General features: G+C 57.1%; 2 protein-coding genes across 2 annotated transcripts; both read right to left on the minus strand.

Moving 5' to 3' along the window:
• Positions 1-1955: 1955 nt before the first annotated feature.
• INSYN1 (inhibitory synaptic factor 1) lies at positions 1956-14311 on the minus strand. Its single transcript, XM_064157235.1, has 2 exons — positions 13703-14311; positions 1956-2714 (listed from the first exon to the last, which is right to left on the minus strand). The coding sequence occupies exons 1-2, from the start codon at positions 13919-13921 to the stop codon at positions 1992-1994; spliced, it is 942 nt and encodes a 313-aa protein (XP_064013305.1). The 5' UTR covers positions 13922-14311; the 3' UTR covers positions 1956-1991.
• On the minus strand, positions 14035-17691 carry LOC135183234 (SKI family transcriptional corepressor 2-like). The gene is made up of 4 exons (XM_064158174.1): positions 17687-17691; positions 16088-16318; positions 14980-15179; positions 14035-14636 (listed from the first exon to the last, which is right to left on the minus strand). Exons 1-4 carry the CDS (start codon positions 17689-17691, stop codon positions 14035-14037), a joined length of 1038 nt encoding a protein of 345 aa, XP_064014244.1.
• Between the last annotated feature and the right edge of the window lie 2565 nt (positions 17692-20256).

Genomic DNA, 20256 nt, shown 5'->3' on the forward strand with positions numbered 1-20256 from the left:
GAAACCCCGAACCAAACCAAACTGAACCGAATCAAACCAAACCAAAGCCACTAAACCCAAACCAACCAAGCAAATAAAACCCAACCCAAACCAAAACCACTAAACCCAAACTAACCAAGCAAATAAAACCCAACCCAAACCAAAGCCACTAAACCCAAAGTAACCAAGTAAATAAAACCCAAACCAAACCAAAACCACTAAACCCAAACCAACCAAGCAAATAAAATCCAAACCAAACCAAAACCACTAAACCCAAACCAACCAAGCAAATAAAACCCAAACCAAACCAAAGCCACTAAACCCAAACTAACTAAGCAAATAAAACCCAACCCAAACCAAAACCACTAAACCCAAACCAGCTAAGCAAAAAAACCCCAAACCAAACTGAACCGAATCAAACCAAATCAAAGCAAACCAAAACCACTAAACCCAAACCAACCAAGCAAGAAACCCCAAACTAAACCAAACTGAACCAAATTGAACCAAACCAAAGCCACTAAACCCAAACCAACCAAGCAAGAAACCCCGAACCAAACCAAACTGAACCAAATCAAACCAAACCAAAGCCACTAAACCCAAACCAACCAAGCAAATAAAACCCAACCCAAACCAAAACCACTAAACCCAAACTAACCAAGCAAATAAAACCCAACCCAAACCAAAGCCACTAAACCCAAAGTAACCAAGTAAATAAAACCCAAACCAAACCAAAACCACTAAACCCAAACCAACCAAGCAAATAAAACCCAAACCAAACCAAAACCACTAAACCCAAACCAACCAAGCAAATAAAACCCAAACCAAACCAAAGCCACTAAACCCAAACTAACTAAGCAAATAAAACCCAACCCAAACCAAAACCACTAAACCCAAACCAGCTAAGCAAAAAAACCCCAAACCAAACTGAACCGAATCAAACCAAATCAAAGCAAACCAAAACCACTAAACCCAAACCAACCAAGCAAGAAACCCCAAACTAAACCAAACTGAACCAAATTGAACCAAAGCAAAACCACTAAACCCAAACCAACCAAGCAAGAAACCCCAAACTAAACCAAACTGAACCAAATTGAACCAAAGCAAAACCACTCAACCCAAACTAACCAAGCAAATAAAACCCAACCCAAACCAAAGCCACTAAACCCAAACTAACCAAGCAAATAAAACCCAACCCAAACCAAAGCCACTAAACCCAAACCCACCAAGCAAATAAAACTCAACCCAAACCAAAGCCACTAAACCCAAACCCACCAAGCAAATAAAACTCAACCCAAACCAAAGCCACTAAACCCAAACCCACCAAGCAAATAAAACTCAACCCAAACCAAAGCCACTAAACCCAAACTAACCAAGCAAATACAACCCAACCCAACCCAAAGCCACTAAACCCAAACCAACCAAGCAAATAAAACCCAACCCAACCCAAAGCAAAACCACTAAACCCAAACTAACCAAGCAAATAAAACTCACCCCAAGACCAAACCAAACAAAAAACCCAACCCCCCCCCCAAAAAAAAACACCCCAAACCCTCAACCAACCCAAGTCAAGAAGAAGAGGTGAAAATCTCAACCAACCCAAGTAAAGAAGAAGAGGTGAAAATCTCCTCAACCAACCCAAGTAAAGAAGAAGAGGTGAAAATCTTAACCAACCCAAGTAAAGAAGAAGAGGTGAAAATCTCAACCAACCCAAGTCAAGAAGAAGAGCTGAAAATTCCCTGAGCTCAGTAAGCCAGGGGGTAGGGAATTTTGGGACTATTTCTCTTCTCTTTTGCCACCTTTTTGCACGTTGCTGTTTTTTTTTATTAGGAGTATGGATTTATTGAAATATAGATATTTATATTTATTTATTTATATATATATATATATATTAATTCTTCTCTCTCTGTCCCCTCCCCCTCCCCACCCTGCCCTTTTACTCCCCATCCCCAGGGATCTCAACCCTCTCCCACCCCACCCATCCCCCAAATCCGTGTGGAGGAGATGCTCGGGTGTCAGTTCTTGTTCTTCAGCCTCTGCTTGGCTGGCACATAAGGCAGCACCGTCTGGGTGCTTTTGTCGGCCACCGTCTGCGTGCTGCTGTTCCTCGTCAGCCGCCGCCCTGCGGCTCCACCACCCCCGCCGCTACCGCTGCTGCTGGCAGAAGGATGCTTTGAAGGTGGTCCAGCCGTCACTTTACGGGTAGGCTCCTCGGAGCCACCACCACCACCACCACCATCATCCCCTGGCGACGCTGTGCTGTCACCGTCCCGGTCGTCGTCGCAGCACAGTGCGTGGTAGAGCACCTTGTCGCTGAACCGGACCCGTTCCCGGGTCCCGGCGGGGCGGTGGTGAGAGGTGAGCTTTTGAGTGGTTGTGGTGCTGAAGGCTTCCTCGCTGGATGAATCCGGGGTTCCTCCTCCCCTGGGCCCGTTGGTGATGGGGATGCCCCCGTTCATCAGCCGGTAATCGGGCTGGCGGAGCGGCGGGGGAGGAGGCTGAGCCCGCGGGGGTTCGACGGCGTCGCCCGGGTCGGAAGGGGTGGAAGCATCCAAGAAGGAGCAGAATTCCCAGCTGTCGGAGAGGATGTCGGAGGTGGGGAAATCGAGGGGCCCCAGCTCGAAGACGCCTCCCCCCTTGTCGCTGCTGGAGGTGCTGCTGGCCGTCGCCGTGGTCCAGTCGTCGGGCTCCAGCTCGAACTCGAAGTCGGACGTCAGTCGGTCGATCTGGCTCACCACCTGGGGACAGAGGGACAGGAAGATGGGCAAGGAGGAGTCAGCGGGCAGGGCTCTCCTGGGTTTGCTCCTTAATAGAGTGATTGGATTGGAGAGTGATTGGCTACTGGAATGGGCTGCCCGGGGAGGTGGTGGAGTCGCCGTCCCTGGAGCTGTTCAAGGCAGGACTGGACGTGGCACTTGGTGCCATGGTCTGGCCTTGAGCCCTGGGGTAAAGGGTTGGACTTGATGATCTGTGAGGTCTCTTCCAGCCCTGATGATACTGTGATAACAACTAAATCTCCTCCCCTTCCCCCTCCCCTCAGCCCCGGCACCGCCGGTGTGATGAGTTGGGAGGTCTCAGCACAAGTGGAGTTGGTTTAGGAGAGCCTCAGCAGGGACTAAAGCTCAGGCAGTGGCACAGCAACCATGGGGAAGACTTGGGTGCCCCTGGGTGCCCAGTATGGCCCTTCCCAACGTGATCTGACTCTGGAGACATTCAAGATCTGGCTCTGTTGTGGGCCTGAGCAGCCCTGATCTAGTTGGAGGTGGCCCTGCTCAAGATGACCTTTGAGGGACCTTCCCAAGCCGTGGGGTCTGCTTTGTCCCCTGTGACCACATGTCCAAACTTGTGGGGCCCTTCAGCCCCTCACACTCAGCCATGAGGAGCTGCCAACAACAACCTCCTCCCCCTGGAAAGTGCAGATCTAAGGGTGAGGAAACTGAGGCAGGGGGTGGAAGATAGAAGCATAGAGTCACAGAATCATGGGGCCATAGAACCAGGCAGGGGTGGAAGGGAGCACAAGGAGCAGGCAGTGCCAACCCCCCTGCCATGCCCAGGGACACCCTACCCTAGAGCAGCCTGACCACAGCCTCAGCCAGCCTGGCCTCAAACACCTCCAGCCATGGGGCCTCAACCCCCTCCCTGGGCAACCCATTCCAGCCTCTCACCACTCTCCTGCTCAACAACTTCCTCCTCCCCTCCAGCCTCACTCTCCCCACCTCCACCTTTGCTCCATTCCCCCCACTCCTGACACTCCCTCACAGCCTCAAAAGTCCCTCCCCAGCTTTTTTGGAGCCCCCTTCAGACCCTGCAAGGCCACCAGAAGGTCCCCTGGGAGCCTCCTCTGCTCCAGCCTGCACAGCCCCAACTCTTTCAGGCTGTGCTCACAGCAGAGCTGCTGCAGCCTCTCAGCATCCTCCTGGCCCTGCTCTGGACACTCTCCAGCATCTCCACAGCCCTCTTGGCCCAGGGGCTCCAGAGCTGGATGCAGCACTCCAGGTGGGCTCTCAGCAGAGCAGAGCAGAGGGGCAGAATCCCCTCCCTGGCCCTGCTGGCCACACTGCTGCTGCTGCAGCCCAGCCTCTGCTTGGCTTTCTGGGCTGCAAGTGCTCACTGCTGGCTCCTGTGCAGCTTCTCCTCCAGCAGCACCCCCAAGTGCCTCTCCTCAGGGCTGCTCTCCAGGCTGGCACTGCCCAGCCTGGATTGCTGCTTGCCATTGCCTCCAGCCAGCTGCAGGTCAATGCCATCAGTTGCAGCCCCACATCAGCCCTGGCTCCTTCTGGGGGACTATTTTTAGGAGCTCTTTCTATTTTAACCAGGGTGTGTGTGTGTGTGTGGTGGGGGAGGTGTTAAATACCTCTGTGACACTTGGTGCTCACAGAGGATTTAAATGTAAAGTAGGATTTGGGGTTTTCCTCCCCCCCCCTCCACTTCTCTCCTTCCTGAGGCAGGTTGTCAAAGCTCTTTCAGCTGAGGCCATGGGTGCTGCCAGATAGAGCTCAGGGGAAGGTGATGGATCAGGTCCCAGCCCCACTGCCTGGCATCCAGCAGTGACACCATGGTGATGGTGTCACCCCCTGGCACTTGGAGAGCTGGGGGGTGGTTCTCTCCCCTTACAAACAGGCAGGGAGGGTTGGGGTATCCTTAGCATGTGCTGGAGGGTCCACAGGGGTGACCAAGAAGGGAAGATGTGAGGAGGAAGTTGCTGGCAGAGAGAGTGATTGGCATTGGAATGGGCTGCCCAGGGAGGTGGTGGAGTGGCTGTGGCTGGAGGTGTTGCAGCCAAGCCTGGCTGGGGCACTTAGTGCCATGGACTGGTTGGTTGGGCAGGGCTGGGTGCTAGGTTGGGCTGGGTGAGCTTGGAGCTCTCTTCCAACCTGCTTGATTCTCTGCTTGGCCAGGGCTGGGTGCTAGGTTGAGCTGGCTGAGCTTGGAGCTCTCTTCCAATTTGCTTGGTTCTAGGATTCACCTTGTTGGTGCCAGCAGAGCAGCCCTGGCCAAAGCAGAGGTACCTGGCAGTGGCAAAAGAGGGAGCAAAACCATTTCCCCTTGACCTCGTGCATGGTGATCCCAAGAAGCCTCATTCTGCTGTGCCTAAGTGCCCTGAAGGTAGGAGCTGGGTGCCCAGGGGTGCTCAGCTCTCATCTGCAGGGGATGAGACTTCAATGGCCAGACAGAGAGCTTGGAGCAGAGGGATGGTCCCACGGCCCCAGTGGGCTCTGAGCAGGATGTGCTGAGCTCATTCCCACTTCAAACCCCAGTTCCTACCACTCATGGAATCACAGAATCAGGCAGGGTTGGAAGGGAGCACAAGGAGCAGGCAGTGCCAACCTCCCTGCCATGCCCAGGGACACCCTACCCTAGAACAGCCTGACCACAGCCTCAGCCAGCCTGGCCTCAAACACCTCCAGCCATGGGGCCTCAACCCCCTCCCTGGGCAACCCATTCCAGCCTCTCACCACTCTCCTGCTCAACAACTTCCTCCTCCCCTCCAGCCTCACTCTCCCCACCTCCAGCTTTGCTCCATTCCCCCCACTCCTGACACTCCTTCACAGCCTCCAAAGTCCCTCCCCAGCTTTTTTGGAGCCCCCTGCAGACCCTGCAAGGCCACCAGAAGGTCCCCTGGGAGCCTCCTCTGCTCCAGCCTGCACAGCCCCAACTCTTTCAGGCTGTGCTCACAGCAGAGCTGCTGCAGCCTCTCAGCATCCTCCTGGCCCTGCTCTGGACACTCTCCAGCATCTCCACAGCCCTCTTGGCCCAGGGGCTCCAGAGCTGGATGCAGCACTCCAGGTGGGCTCTCAGCAGAGCAGAGCAGAGGGGCAGAATCCCCTCCCTGGCCCTGCTGGCCACACTGCTGCTGCTGCAGCCCAGCCTCTGCTTGGCTTTCTGGGCTGCAAGTGCTCACTGCTGGCTCCTGTGCAGCTTCTCCTCCAGCAGCACCCCCAAGTGCCTCTCCTCAGGGCTGCTCTCCAGCCTGGCACTGCCCAGCCTGCATTGCTGCTTGCCATTGCCTCCAGCCAGCTGCAGGACCTTGCCCTTGCTCTTGTTGCACCTCCTGAGCTTGGCTTGTGCCCACCTCTGCAGCCTGCCCAGCTCCCTCTGCATGGATCCTGCCCTCCAGCCTGGCTGCTGCACCACACAGCTTGGTGTGGGCAGCAAACTTGCTGAGGCTGCACTCAGTGCCTCTGCCCATGGCACCCACAGAGATGCTGACCAAGCCTGGGGCCAGGACTGATCCCTGAGGGGCTCTGCTTGTCCCTGGCCTGCACTTGGCCATGGAGCCATTGACAGCCACTCTCTGGGTGCAGCCACCAAGGCAGTTCTGTACCCATCCAGTGGTGCACCCACCAGAGCCCTGTGTCACCAGCCTGGGGACCAGGATGTGGTGTGGGACAGTGCCAAAGGCTTTGCTCAGGGCCAGGTCAATGACAACATTCTCCCCCTCCCCCCAACATCAATCCCCCTCCTCCACAGGGAGAAAATATCCACCTCAAAGCTTGCTGAGCCTCCAAGAGCCCAAGCAGTGCAGGAGCAAGGACCTTCCCACACCTCCCCATCCCACTCCCTGGCTCAGGCAAGGGGAGTAAATATTTCATGAGGGCTGAATGATTAATGGGAGCTCACCAGCTAAAGCTGGGTTCAGGGGGGGCCCTCTCTCTTCCCCGGAGCTGCTGCTCAGGAATGAGCAAGCCATGGATGTCAGAATCCTTTGCTTGATCACACTTCAAAGCCATCCCTCACATTCCCCAAGCCCTGGCAAAGAAGTGGACTTCCCTCCCCTCCCCCCAAGCCATCCCAGCTGATCACCTATTGATTAGAGCCTTCTGAAAGGGCTTCTTTAGCCTCAGGGACTGCAGGGAGGATTTTCCTCCCTGCCAAAGGCTTGCAGGAGAAGCCTTTCGGTGCTGCCTTCCCCTGGCTGCTGGGATCCTGCTGCTGGGCTGATAGGAGCTTTCCCATGGGAGTTTTGGGAGGGGAGGGTTGCACCCAGGGTGACCCGCAGGGATATTTGCTTCTGTTTCTATCCTAGGATGGGTTGGAAGGGACCTTAAAGATCATCCAGCTCCAACTCTCTGCCACTGGCAAGGGCATCTCCTACTAGAGCAGGTTGCTCAAGGCTCCATTCCACCTGGTTTTGAACACTTTCAGGCTTGGAGCCTCCAGAACCCTCTCTGGACAACCTCTTCCAGTGTCTCAGTCCCCTTTGTGGGGATGAATTTCATCCTAGTGCCTAATCCAAACCCAGCTTCTTGTCCACAGCCTTCTCTGGACAACCTCTTCCAGTGTCTCAGTCTCTTTGTGGGGATGAATTTCCTCCTAATGCCTAATCCAAACTCAGCTTCTTGCCTACAGCCTTCTCTGGACAACCTCTTCCAGTGTCTCAGTCCCCTTTGTGGGGATGAATTTTGAACACTTTCAGGCTTGGAGCCTCCAAAACCCTCTCTGGACAACCTCTTCCAGTGTCTCAGTCCCCTTTGTGAGGATGAATTTCCTCCTAATGCCTAATCCAAACCCAGCTTCTTGCCCACAGCCTTCTTTGGACAACCTCTTCCAGTGTCTCAGTCTCTTTGTGGGGATGAATTTTGAACACTTTCAGGCTTGGAGACTCCAAAACCCTCTCTGGACAACCTCTTCCAGTGTCTCAGTCCCTTTGTGAGGATGAATTTCCTCCTAGTGCCTAATCCAAACTCAGCTTCTTGCCCACAGCCTTCTCTGGACAACCTCTTCCAGTGTCTCAGTCTCTTTGTGGGGATGAATTTTGAACACTTGCAGGCTTGGAGACTCCAAAACCCTCTCTGGACAACCTGTTCCAGTGTCTCAGTCCCTTTGGGGGGATGAATTTCCTCCTAATGCCTAATCCAAACCCAGCTTCTTGTCCACAGCCTTCTCTGGACAACCTCTTCCAGTGTCCCAGTCCCTTGTGGGGATGAATTTTGAACACTTTCAGGCTTGGAGACTCCAAAACCTACTCTGGACAACCTGTTCCAGTGTCACAGTCTCTTTGTGGGGATGAATTTCCTCCTAGTGCCTAATCCAAACTCAGCTTCTTGCCCACAACCTTCTCTGGACAACCTCTTCCAGTGTCTCAGTCCCCTTTGTGAGGATGAATTTCCTCCTAATGCCTAATCCAAACTCAGCTTCTTGCCCACAGCCTTCTCTGGACAACCTCTTCCAGTGTCCCAGTCCCTTGTGGGGATGAATTTTGAACACTTTCAGGCTTGGAGACTCCAAAACCCTCTCTGGACAACCTGGTCCAGTGCCTCAGTCCCTTGTGGGGATGAATTTCATCCTAGTGCCTAATCCAAACCCAGCTTCTTCCCCACAACCCTCTCTGGACAACCTCTTCCAGTGTCTCAGTCCCCTTTGTGAGGATGAATTTCCTCCTAATGCCTAATCCAAACTCAGCTTCTTGTCCACAGCCTTCTCTGGACAAACTCTTCCAGTGTCTCAGTCTCTTTGTGAGGATGAATTTCCTCCTAATGCCTAATCCAAACCCAGCTTCTTGCCCACAGCCTTCTCTGGACAACCTCTTCCAGTGTCTCAGTGCCTTTGTGAGGATGAATTTCCTCCTAATGCCTAATCCAAATCCAGTTTCTTCCTCACAACCTTCTCTGGACAACCTCTTCCAGTGTCTCATTCCCTCATTTCCTCCTAATGCCTAATCCAAATCCAGCTCCTTCCACTCTGAAGCCATCACTACTCATTCCCTCACTCCATGCCTTTGTCATAAGGCCCTGAATATCCCTGGATATATCCCATGGATGGTTTCTGAGCCTCCCAGCACTAACACCCCAGAGGCTGGGAAGGAGCTCAGTCTTCAGGTGGAGATGTTTTGGACCTCCTGGAATCACAGAACTGTTTCAGCTGGAAAAAAAAGCCCCTAAGGTCAAGTCTAGCTGTCAACCCAACCCCACCATGGCCATCAAACTATGTCCCCAAGTGCCATGGTCACAGGTTGCTTGAGCCCCTCTGAGGTCCTCCAACCCTTGACCACTCTTGCAGCCAAGAAACTTTTCCTCTTCTCCAACCTAAACCTCTCCTGGTGCAACTTGAGGCCCTTTTTTCTCATTCCAGCACCTGGTGCTAGGGAAAAGAGCCCAACCTCACTTCACTGCAACCTCCTTTCAGGGAGTTGTAGAGAGCAATGAGGTCTCCCCTCAGCCTCCTCTTCTCCAGGCTAAGCACCCCCAGATCTCTCAGCCCTATTCTCCACCAGCTTGGTTGCCCTTCTCCTGAGGTAGCTCCTTCCTGGTGGCATCACAGAACAAGGCCAGAGCTGGCAGAGGGGTTATGGAAGGGCAGGGCTCTGTGGAAGTGCCATCCCTGCCTTCCTCCTGCCTCCTTTCTACTCCCTCACCTTCTCTGTGCATCATCCAGCCCAGCTGTGAGCACTGGGGAATAATCAAACACAAGAAGGAAGCAGGGAGAGAGGGAAGGAATCTGCTCAGACAGCAGCCCTGACTCCAAGGGATGTGTGGAATGACCTCCTTCAGGTGGGAACTGCTCCTGGGAAGCAGGGATGGGACCTAAACCAGGCTCTGGTGCCAGCAGGGATGGTGAGCCCCCAGCAAATCCTCCCCTCACAAGCCCAACAGTCTGCCTCATCCCACAGTGCCAGCTGAGTCCAGGGATCAGGAGCATTGCTGGGCAGGGATAGCACAGGAGAAGGTCAACCTCATCCCACAGTGCCAGCTGAGTCCAGGGATCAGGAGCCTTGCTGGGCAGGGATAGCACAGGAGAAGGTCCACCTCATCCCACAGTCCCAGCTGAGTCCAGGGATCAGGAGCCTTGCTGGGCAGGGATAGCACAGGAGAAGGTCCACCTCATCCCACAGTGCCAGCTGAGTCCAGGGATCAGGAGCATTGTTGGGCAGGGATAGCACAGGAGAAGGTCAACCTCATCCCACAGTGCCAGCTGAGTCCAGGGATCAGAGGCATTGCTGGGCAGGGATAGCACAGGAGAAGGTCAACCTCATCCCACAGTCCCAGCTGAGTCCAGGGATCAGGAGCACTGTTGGGCAGGGATAGCCTAGGAGAAGGTCCACCTCATCCCAAGATCCCAGTTCAGTCCAGAGCTCAACATCACTGCTGAAGCAGGGACAGCCTAGGAGAAGATCAACCTCATCCTACAGTCCCAGCTGAGTCCAGGGATCAGGAGCCATGCTGGGCAGGGACAACACAGGAGAAGGTCAACCTCATCCCACAGTCCAGAGCCCAAAGTCACCAGTGAACAGGGATAGCCTAGGAGAAGGTCCACCTAGATTGTGTGGTCCTGCTCTGGCAGGGATGAGGGGGGGGGTGGGGGTGGATTCTTGGGTCTCTTCCAACCCCTAACATCCTGTGAGCCTGTGAGCAGGAGGTAGTATGCTCCTGGTGGTCTCAGCTGGCCTCACATCAATGGGCTCCACAGCTGCCATCACTTTGAAAGCCTCTTTAAGCTCCTGGAGGGGCATGAAGTGAGCTGGGGGGTAAACAGAAGAGAGCTCTGCCTCCCAATTAATGCTGTTACAAGCATCCTTAATTAAGCAGTGATGTATTGGAGGGGTTTGGGGCTCCCCTCTTGGTGCTGCAGGCATCAGAGAGGGGTTGGACTTCTTGCTTTGGGGCTCCCCTCTTGGTGTCTTGATGCTGCAGGCATCAGAGAGGGGTTGGACTCTTTGCTTTGGGGCTCCTCTCTTGGTGTCTTGATGCTGCAGGCATCAGAGAGGGGTTGGACTCTTTGCTTTGGGGCTCCCCTCTTGGTGCTGCAGGTATCAGAGGGGGATTGGACTCTTTGCTTTGGGGCTCCCCTCTTGGTGCTGCAGGTATCAGAGGGGGATTGGACTTCTTGCTTTGGGGCTCCCCTCTTGGTGCTGCAGGTATCAGAGGGGGATTGGACTTCTTGCTTTGGGGCTCCCCTCTTGGTGCTGCAGGTATCAGGGGGGGGGGGGGGTGGGCTTTTGGCTTTGGGGCTCCCCTCTTGGTGCTGCAGGTATCAGAGGGGGATTGGACTTCTTGCTTTGGGGCTCCCCTCTTGGTGCTGCAGGTATCAGAGGGGGATTGGACTTCTTGCTTTGGGGCTCCCCTCTTGGTGCTGCAGGTATCAGAGGGGGATTGGACTTCTTGCTTTGGGGGTCCCCTGTTGGATGCTGCAGGCATCAGAGAGGGGTTGGACTCTTTGCTTTGGGGCTCCCTTCTTGGTGCTGCAGGCATCAGAGGGATTGGACTTCTTGCTTTGGGGCTCCCCTGTTGTATGCTGCAGGCATCAGAGGGGGATTGGACTCTTTGCTTTGGGGCTCCCCTCTTGGTGCTGCAAGCATCAGAGAGGGGTTGGACTCTTTGCTTTGGGGCTCCCCTCTTGGTGCTGCAGGCATCAGAGAGAGGTTGGGCTTTTGGCTTTGGGGCTCCCCTGTTGGGTGCTGCAGGCATCAGAGGGGGTTTGGACTTTATGCTTTGGGGCTCCCCTCTTGGTGCTGCAGGCATCAGAGAGGGGTTGGACTCTTTGCTTTGGGGCTTCCCTCTTGGGTGCTGCAGGCATCAGAGAGGGGTTGGACTCTTTGCTTTGGGGTTCCCCTGTTGGTGCTGCAGGCATCAGAGAGGGGTTGGACTTTCTGCTTTGGGGCTCCCCTCTTGGTGCTGCAGGCATCAGAGAGGGGTTGGACTTCTTGCTTTGGGGGTCCCCTCTTGGTGCTGCAGGCATCAGAGAGGGGTTGGACTTCTTGCTTTGGGGGTCCCCTCTTGGTGCTGCAGGCATCAGAGAGGGGTTGGACTCTTTGCTTTGGGGGTCCCCTGTTGGTGCTGCAGGCATCAGAGAGGGGTTGGACTTTTTGCTTTGGGGCTCCCCTGTTGGTGCTGCAGGTATCAGAGAGGGGTTGGACTTCTTGCTTTGGGGCTCCCCTGTTGGATGCTGCAGGCATCAGAGAGGGGTTGGACTTCTTGCTTTGGGGCTCCCCTGTTGGATGCTGTAGGCATCAGAGGGGGATTGGACTCTTTGCTTTGGGGCTCCCTTCTTGGTGCTGCAGGCATCAGAGGGGGTTTGGGCTTTTGGCTTTGGGGCTCCCCTGTTGGTGCTGCAGGTACCAGAGAGGGGTTGGACTCTTTGCTTTGGGGCTCCCCTCTTGGTGCTGCAGGCATCAGAGAGGGATTGGACTTTTTGCTTTGGGGCTCCCCTCTTGGTGCTGCAGGCATCAGAGAGGGGGTGGACTTTTTGCTTTGGGTGCCCAGGTTTGCTCTATGCTGCAGGAAGGGATCAGGAAAGGAAAATCCCCATGGATTCCAAGGCCAGGTCGAGCCCTCACAGAGACCCAGTGGGGGTTGTGTGCTAGGATGCAGCATCCCCCTTCCCCCCCTCTCCCCAGAGCCAGTTTTCCTAGTGGGATGACCTCCCTGTGGTGGGATGTAGCATGGCCCTTCCCCCCCTACCCCTTCCCCAGATCCAGTTTTCCCAGCGGGATGACCTTCCTAAACCCTCCTGGACCACACAGAGCCACCCCAGACCAGGCCACTGCATCCCAGTGGATGCTTCAGGCTGGAAGATGTCACCTCCCTGACCGGAGCTGTCTCTGCACCGAGGATGACATCGGTCCACCTTGATCAGCACTCTCTTGGTGACACCCAAATGTCACCAGCCTGGGAGGGGGATGCTCTGTGGCAGTCCCCCACCCATTTCTGCCTCTCCCAGAGCTTTTGCACTGCTCTGGGGATAGAGATATATACATATCTCTCCCCAAACTTGCCTGAAGGATGCAAGGATGCAAAGACCTTCCTGCCACAGAGGCTTACCCAACCTTGGCATCCTCTGCAGAGGTGCCCCTAAATTATCCAGCCCACCCCCACCCCATTCCCCTCCACCCCGGGGGATGAGTGGCCCAAATATTTGAGCTACGGTGGTGGTGGTGCTGAATTCCCAACCCCAGCAGCTCTGCAGCGCCGGCAGGAAACTCCTAAGCACACTTTGGGGCTGTGGATATGCATAGTGTGAGGGGGTTCTGCTGGAGCAATGAGCCCCCCCCGCCAGCCAGGTTAGAGGGACAGCCCCTAAGGCTTTGCCCCCCCCCCCCCCCCCTCCTCATCTCGCTCAGGTCTGATGCTACGTTTTCATTGCTCTCTGCAGTGCCAAAGGGATCCACTCTCCCCTCTCCATCCACATCCCTGCTCCAAAAAGGGGGTTGGGAAAACATCCCTCAACCACCCATTCCCCCCACCCCCACCTTTACCCCCCCCCCCCCGCGCAGGTCCTCGCCGCTACGAGGCAGAGCAGAGCTGCCTGTGGCACGGTGCCAACAGCTCCCCCAGTCCCGCTGTGACCTTAGGGTGCTCTCTTGCCACCTCCTCACCCCCCACCTTCCCCCAGCACCTTCAGCAGGGTCCCCTGACCCCGAGCAAACCTCCGTGTCAAGGTCAAGAGCGATTTTGCAACCCGCATCTCATTTCGTTCTCTCTCTATCCCCTCCCCCTTCCTTCCTTCCTTCCTTCCTTCCTTCCTTCCTTCCTTCCTTCCTTCCTTCCTTCCTTCCTTCCTTCCTTCCTTCCTTCCTTCCTTCCTTCCTTCCTTCCTTCCTTTCCCTACCCCCCCCCCCCCCCCCCCATCAGCCAGGCTGTGCCACCTCAGGTTCCCCCTGGGGCTGGTGGGCTGCGAGTGCTGAGCTGGGCACGGGCAGAGAGGGCAGTGCCAAGCCACCCATTTGAGCCGTGCAGGGACGGGGATGCCATCACCCCCTCACCCCCTACCCCCTCCAGGGTTTTCCTACCTCCCGGAGCTCCTTGGCCACCTCCTTGAGCTCCTGTAAGATGCCTTCCAGTTGCCCGATCACCATTTTCATCCGACTCCGGATCCTTTCCCTTTCACAATTGCTTTTGCTGCTGCTACAATTGCTGCTGCTGCTGCTGCTGCTGCTGCTGCTGTTGCTGCTGCTGCTGCTGCTGGGGTGGTCACTGGGCTGCCTGTCCTGGCAGGTCTGGGAGTCCATCCTTCCCTACCGGCCTCGATTCCCGGCCCCAACGGCTCTGTCCATCCTGCTCCCCTCTAGCCGGGTGGCCTGGCGTCCACGCAGCCCCTCTCGGCCGGGGACCTTTCAACATCTTAACGTTGCCCTGCCTCCAAGAAAGTCCCAGCCGCACTCTCGCCTCCCTGCGAGGTCGGAGGGCTCCGATTCGGAGCGGTCAGAAGGTTCGGGATGCACCATGCAGAGGTGGGAATGCTGTAGTAGGACGGAGCTAAACCCACGGTCCCGGCGGGATGCGGGGAGGTGATGGAGTGAGAAGAGGAGGGAGAGAGCTGCCGAGCCCGGCAGGGATGTCCCTGCCTGCTGCGGAGGAGCTGGGAGAGGAGGAGGAGGAGGAGGAGGAGGAGGAGGAGGAGGAGGAGGAGGAGGAGGAGGAGGAGAAGGAGGAGGAGGAGGAGGAGGAGGAGGAGGAGGAGGAGGAGGAGGAGGAGGAGGGAGAAGGGGAAGAGCGTGTCTGATGTCCCGGGAAGAGGGAATCCAGAGGCTGACGACTCTTCTGCTCCCCGGTTCCAGGGAGGAGGATGCTCGCCCTCCCCCGACCTCGCTGGGCAGTGCTGCTCCCCGTCGGCAGGGTCAGGTTCTCCTCGCTCCAGAGTCTCCAGCACTGGGGGGGTGGGGGGGTGGCGGGGGTGGTCTCCTGGCTGGGCACAGGTGTCCTGAGGGAGTCCAGCGTCCCCTCCTGCAAGGCCAGACAGACAGACTTGCAGAAGCCATCCCTTCAGGAGCCCGAAAGCTGCTGGGCTGGGGGGGTCCTGCCCGCTCCCACCTTGTCTCGATCTCAGCCCGGGGAATGAGGACAAGCCCCCAGCTAGCCCCATAGCAGCCCCCCCCCCCCACACCCCCACCCTCCTGTTTGAGGGGGAAGGATGGAACCTGGCACCCCTCCTGTTGCCTTCCCCAGCTGGAGACCTGCAGACCGGGCACAGCGTTGGGCGGGGGAGTCGCTGAGCCAGATGGATGGATAGGCAGACAGACAGACAGACAGACAGACAGACAGACAGCCGTGCAGCTCAGCGACTTACCGTCCGATCCAGGTCTGCCTTGGCTCCAGCCCAAGCTCTTCCTTCTCCTGGCTTGGGTTGTTTTTTTTTTTCCTCCTTTTCTTCCTTCCTCCCCCTCCTCCTCCTCCTTCTTCTCTTCTTCCTCCTCCTTCTCTTCTTCCTCCTCCCTCAGGGCTTTTGCTTGGCACAAGAGGAGCCCGGGGGCCACTTCCCTTCGGTCGCTGTTGGAAGGGGTGAGATGTTACCAGAGGTGACAGCCCTCCCTGGCTGGGGGCAGGGGGGGGGAGCATGTCCCAGGGGACTCCTTCGCTTTGGGGGATGGGGGGAGGGGGTCAGGCAACCTTCCCCCCCCCCCGCAGGGACTATCCCACCGCCATCGTCCTCCGGGGTTCAAGACAAGGAAGGAGGAGAGGAACCCAACCTTGCCCTCAAATGCCCCCCCCCCCCTTCCGCCCCCCTTCATTCCGTGGCCGGGGGGGGGGGGAGGGGGATTGTGTGTGTGAGGATGCGGGGGGAGAACAGCACGGGCGGGGGTGGTGCGGGATGGGAGGGGGGCGCATCCCCCCATCTCGGGGGTGTGCACAGGGAAGGTGGTGGTGGGGGGGGGGGGGGTCCAGGCATGCTCGCATCTTCATCCCCAGTACCCGCATCCTCTAGTCCCGGTACCCGCATCCTCCATCCCCGCTGCTCGCATCCTTCATCCCCGACACCCGCATCCTTCATCCTTGGTACTCGCATCCTCTGGGGCACCAGGGATGGAGGACGGCGGTACCCGCATCTTCCGTCTCGCTACCCGCAGCCTTCATCCTCGCTGTTCTCACCCTTCCGTGCCCGGTACCCGCATCTTTCATCCTCTCTTCCCTCATCCTCCATCCCCGCTACCCGCAGCCTCTAGTCCCGGTACCCGCAGCCTCCATCCTCGCTGTTCTCACCCTTCCATCCCCGGTACCGGCATCTTTCATCCTCTCTCCCCGCTACCCGCATCCTCCATCCCCGCATCCCCGCATCCCCATTACCCTCATCCCCTCACCCACCCTCCCACTCCCCTTCCCTCTCTCCCCACTGCCTCCGCATCCTCCCTTCCCAGCCCCCAGCTCCCTTCCCCACCCCAGTTGCCCCCGGGACCGACCGGCGGCAGCGCTGCCGGTTCAGGGCCGGCGGTTCCTCGGGCACCGGGCGGGCGGAGCGGGGCGGGCGGCGCCCGGCGCCCCGGGCAGAGCCATGGGGCGGGCGGAGCGGCGGTGGGAGCCCGGCCCGCCCCCCCACCCCACCCCCCCCCCCGGGCACCGACCGACCCCCGGCCCCGGCCGCAGCCTCCCCGCTGCCCGCGGCTCCCCGCTTCGGCTCTCTCCGGCGGTTGCTGTGTCAGAGAAAGGGGCCGAGCCTCTGCCGGGCGGGGGGGGGCTTAAAGGGGCCGGGAAAGCCTTTGCGAGGTGGGCAGAGGGGATGGAGGGGGCCCAGAGCCCTCGGGGAAAGCGAGGCAGTGCTGGGGGTAGGGGTCGCTTACTCAGGGCAGGAGCTGTGCCTCAGTTTCCCCCCTCTCTGTCTGCCCCTCCTTGGAACGGGCTCGCTAAGGACGGTCCTGGCTGGCTGTGAAACCTCCTCCTGCCGTCCCTGCGGGTCACGTTTGGGGCTGGTTGCTGCAGGAGCCTGTAGGAAGCCATCAGTAGACTCAGGGTGAAGGAGCATCAGCCTAGCAAAGCACGGGAAAGGCCTGCCCGTGCGTGGGGTGGGGGGTTGGTCTGGGTGGGCTACACCGAGGGGAGGGAATCAGCTCAAAGGAGAGATCCAGCTCGGGGAAAAAAAACCCATCCAGAAGCGGGAGGAAAGGGAGGTTCTGCTCCTAGGGTTGAACTGTGACGGTAGGTGGCAATGTGTCACGGATGGCCTCTCCCTGGGTACCTTCAGAAGTGCTGAGCACACTTTTTGGCCTTGGAACCAAGCAGATTGTGGGCAAGATGATGCTGTTCCCACCACCACCACCACTACCACCACCAAAAGGGAGCTCTTTCTGCTGCCCAAAGGGCATTCAGGTCACAGGTGGATGCCCAGTGCTGGGCTGCCCTGCTTGGGTGGTTGGTGGAGCATCCTCTTTGGGCAGAGCTTTGTGGAGGTGATGTTTGCCAGGCCAACCACATGGCTGGGGTGGAAAGAATCAGCAGGAAGCTTCCCCATGCAGTAGCTTGCAGCTGAAGCTCTGCCAGGGTGGGCAATGTGCCCACTTAGGTGCCCTGATAACCACCACACTTATCTCCTCCTCAGCCAGGTTCTGGTTTCGTGGACTCATAGATTGGTTTGAGTCCTAAAGGTCATCCAGTTCTGACCCCTTTGCCCCCATGGGCAGGGGACACTTTCCACCAGGCCCTGTCCAACCTGGCCTCAAAACACTTTCAGGGAGGGGACATCCCCAACTTGCCTGAGCAACCTGTTCCAGTGTCTCCCCACTCTGAGTGCCCTCAGAGAGCAGATCTGTTCCACTTCTGCTCAGCTGGAAACCACCCATGCAAAGATGAGTAGGGCCAGCAGGTTGAGGGAGGTTCTCCTCTCCCTCTCCTCTGCCCAAATGAGGCCACAGGTGGAGTCCTGCATCCAGTTCTGGATGAGAAACAGGAAACCTCCAGCTGGGCAGAGGCAAAAATCTGCAGGGCTGTTAGGACAGGGATGTGGGGAAGGAAGGCAGAAAGCCAAGGTGGAGGTGATGCTTCCAGGAAACCCACCCTGAACTAACCACATGGACCTGGGAGAGGCTTCACCTCCGGAGTGGATCCAACAGAAGACACCAAATGATTTGCCTCAGGGGAGGATTGAGTCAACTACAGCAAGGGATGAAGGGAGGGGCTGAGATGTGGGCTGGGGAGGACACACGACTCCACCCATGACCTGCTCTTCTCCTCCTCTCCCTCAGGCATCTGCTTGTGAACATCTCTGATGGGTACCAGCAGCCCTGCAGGGACTTTCTTTCTGAGCCAAGTTGATAAAGGATGCTCAAACCCACCCATTGCCAGTGCTGGAGAGCAGGACCCTGAGTGGTAGCTCTGCCCAAAAGCTCACCCTGGAAAGCCCTGTCCACATTGGTGAAGCTAAGGCAGCAGAAACAGCCCTGCAGGGATGCTCAAAGCCTCCAGGGAGAGGCTGAAGGCTGGAGTTATGCTTCCTAGGAGCTCCTAACACCCTCTGGATTGATGCCTTGAGGTGTCTGAGTGCCTTGGCTAGTCCTGTCCATACTGGTGAGGCTAAGGCAGCAGAGACAGCCCTGCAGGGATGCTCAAAGCCTCCTGGGAGAGGCTGGAGGCTGGAGCTGTGCCTCCTAAGAGCTTCCAGCACCCTCTGGATTGATGTCTTGAGGTGTCTGAGTGCCTTGGCTAGCCCTGTCTACAGTGGTGAGGCTAAGGGAGCAGAGACAGCCCTGCAGGGATGCTTAGAGCCTGCAGTGTGAGGCTGGAGGCTGGAACTGTGCTTCCCAGGACCTAAACCCCTCTGGATTGATGTCTTGAGGTGTCTGAGTGCCTTGGCTAACCCTGTCCACAGTGGTGAGGCTAAGGCAGCAGAGACAGCCCTGCAGGGATGCTCAGAGCCTCCAGGGAGAGGCTGGAGGCTGGAGCTGTGCTTCCTAGGAGCTTATGAAGCCCTCTGGCTGGTGTTTGAAGGTGCAACAAGGGGGTGCCAGCGAGCTCTGCTGCTGAGAAGGGGCCAGAAAGGCTCAGCCTTTTTGAGACAGCCGAGAAGCCAAACCCACAGCGATCCTCCCCTCCCCCTTTGCTCCTGCTTTCCTTCTCTCCTAAGCCCAGGGTGGACATCCTCAGCCGGTCCCATGCTGAGGGGCAGGCCTGGCCCTGAGCAGCCTCAGCTCTGGGTAGCTGGAGGGAGGGAGATGCTCCTCTGTCCTGCCTGGCTCCTGCTGGGATGGGCACCACGTTTGCAGCTGCTGCTGGACCCTTCATCAGTGGAGGAAGGCTACAAAGGAGGCTGCTCCCTGCTCTTTCAAGCATTTCTTTGCTGCTTTGATTTGATGCTTTTCAAAGCTCAAAAGCACAAAGAACTTAGTGGAGGTTAACAGCTTTCAGCAGGAGCTTCTCTGAGGATGCTGCTTCCCACCTCTACATCCTGGGCTAGGTCATGCAGCACCCAGCTCTCATCAGCTCACGTTCATTGGGACTGGCCCATGTCCTTTATCTCCCTGCCAGGTCCTCTCCTACCTCAACTCACCCTCCTCAGGGTCTCCTGGAGGAGCTGGGGAGCATCCCCAGGTGTTTCCCAGCTTTGCTATCCACTTATGGGGAGTGGAAGTTGCTCCTCTGGGAAGGATATGACAGCACCATGGTGGGAAGAGGGGAGCAGCTTTCTTCCCACTTCACTCATCTCCCTCTCAGGTCCTCTCCTACTCCATCCCACTCTCTTCAGGGTCTCCTGGAGGAGCTGGGGTTGCCCAGCTTTGGTTACCCCACTTATGGGGAGTGGAAGTTTGCCCCCTGGGAAGGATATGACAGCACCATGGTGGGAAGAGGGGAGCAGCTTTCTTCCCACTTCACTCATCTCCCTCTCAGGTCATCTCCTATTCCATCCCACCCTCCTCAGGGTCTCCTGGAGGAGCTGGGGTTGCCCAGCTTTGGTTACCCTACTTATGGGGATTGGAAGTTTCCCCCCTGGGAAGGATATGACAGCACCATGGTGGGAAGAGTGGAGCAGCTTTCTTCCCACCTCCCTCATCTCCCTCTTAGGTCCTCTCCTATTCCATCTCACCCTCCTCAGGGCCTCCTGGAGGAGCTGGGGAGCATCCCCAGATGTTGCCCAGCTTTGCTATCCACTTATGGGGAGTGGAAGTTGCCCTTCTGGGAAGGATATGACAGCACCAAGGTGGGAAGAGAGGAGCAGCTTTATTCTTACCTCCCTCATCTCCCTCTCATACTCCACCTCATTCTCCTCAGGCTCCCCTGGAGGAGCTGGGGAGCATCCCCAGATGTTGCCCAGCTTTGGTTACCCCACTCATGGAGAGTGGAAGTTTCTCTTCTGGGAAGGATATGACAGCACCAAGGTGGGAAGAGAGGAGCAGCTTTATTCTTACCTCTCTCATCTCCCTCTCCTATTCCATCTCACCCTCCTCAGCGTCTCCTGGAGGATCTGGGGAGCATCCCCAGATGCTGCCCAGCTTTGGTTACCCCACATATGGAGAGCAGAACTTTCCCCCCTGGGGAGACTATGACAGCACCACCATGGGAAGAGGGGAGCAGCTTTCTTCCCACTTCCCTCATCTCTCTCTCAGGTCCTCTCCTACTCCATCCCACTCTCTTCAGGGTCTCC

The sequence above is a fragment of the Pogoniulus pusillus genome, chromosome 17 (assembly GCF_015220805.1).
Source record: "Pogoniulus pusillus isolate bPogPus1 chromosome 17, bPogPus1.pri, whole genome shotgun sequence".
NCBI classification, from domain to species: domain Eukaryota; kingdom Metazoa; phylum Chordata; class Aves; order Piciformes; family Lybiidae; genus Pogoniulus; species Pogoniulus pusillus.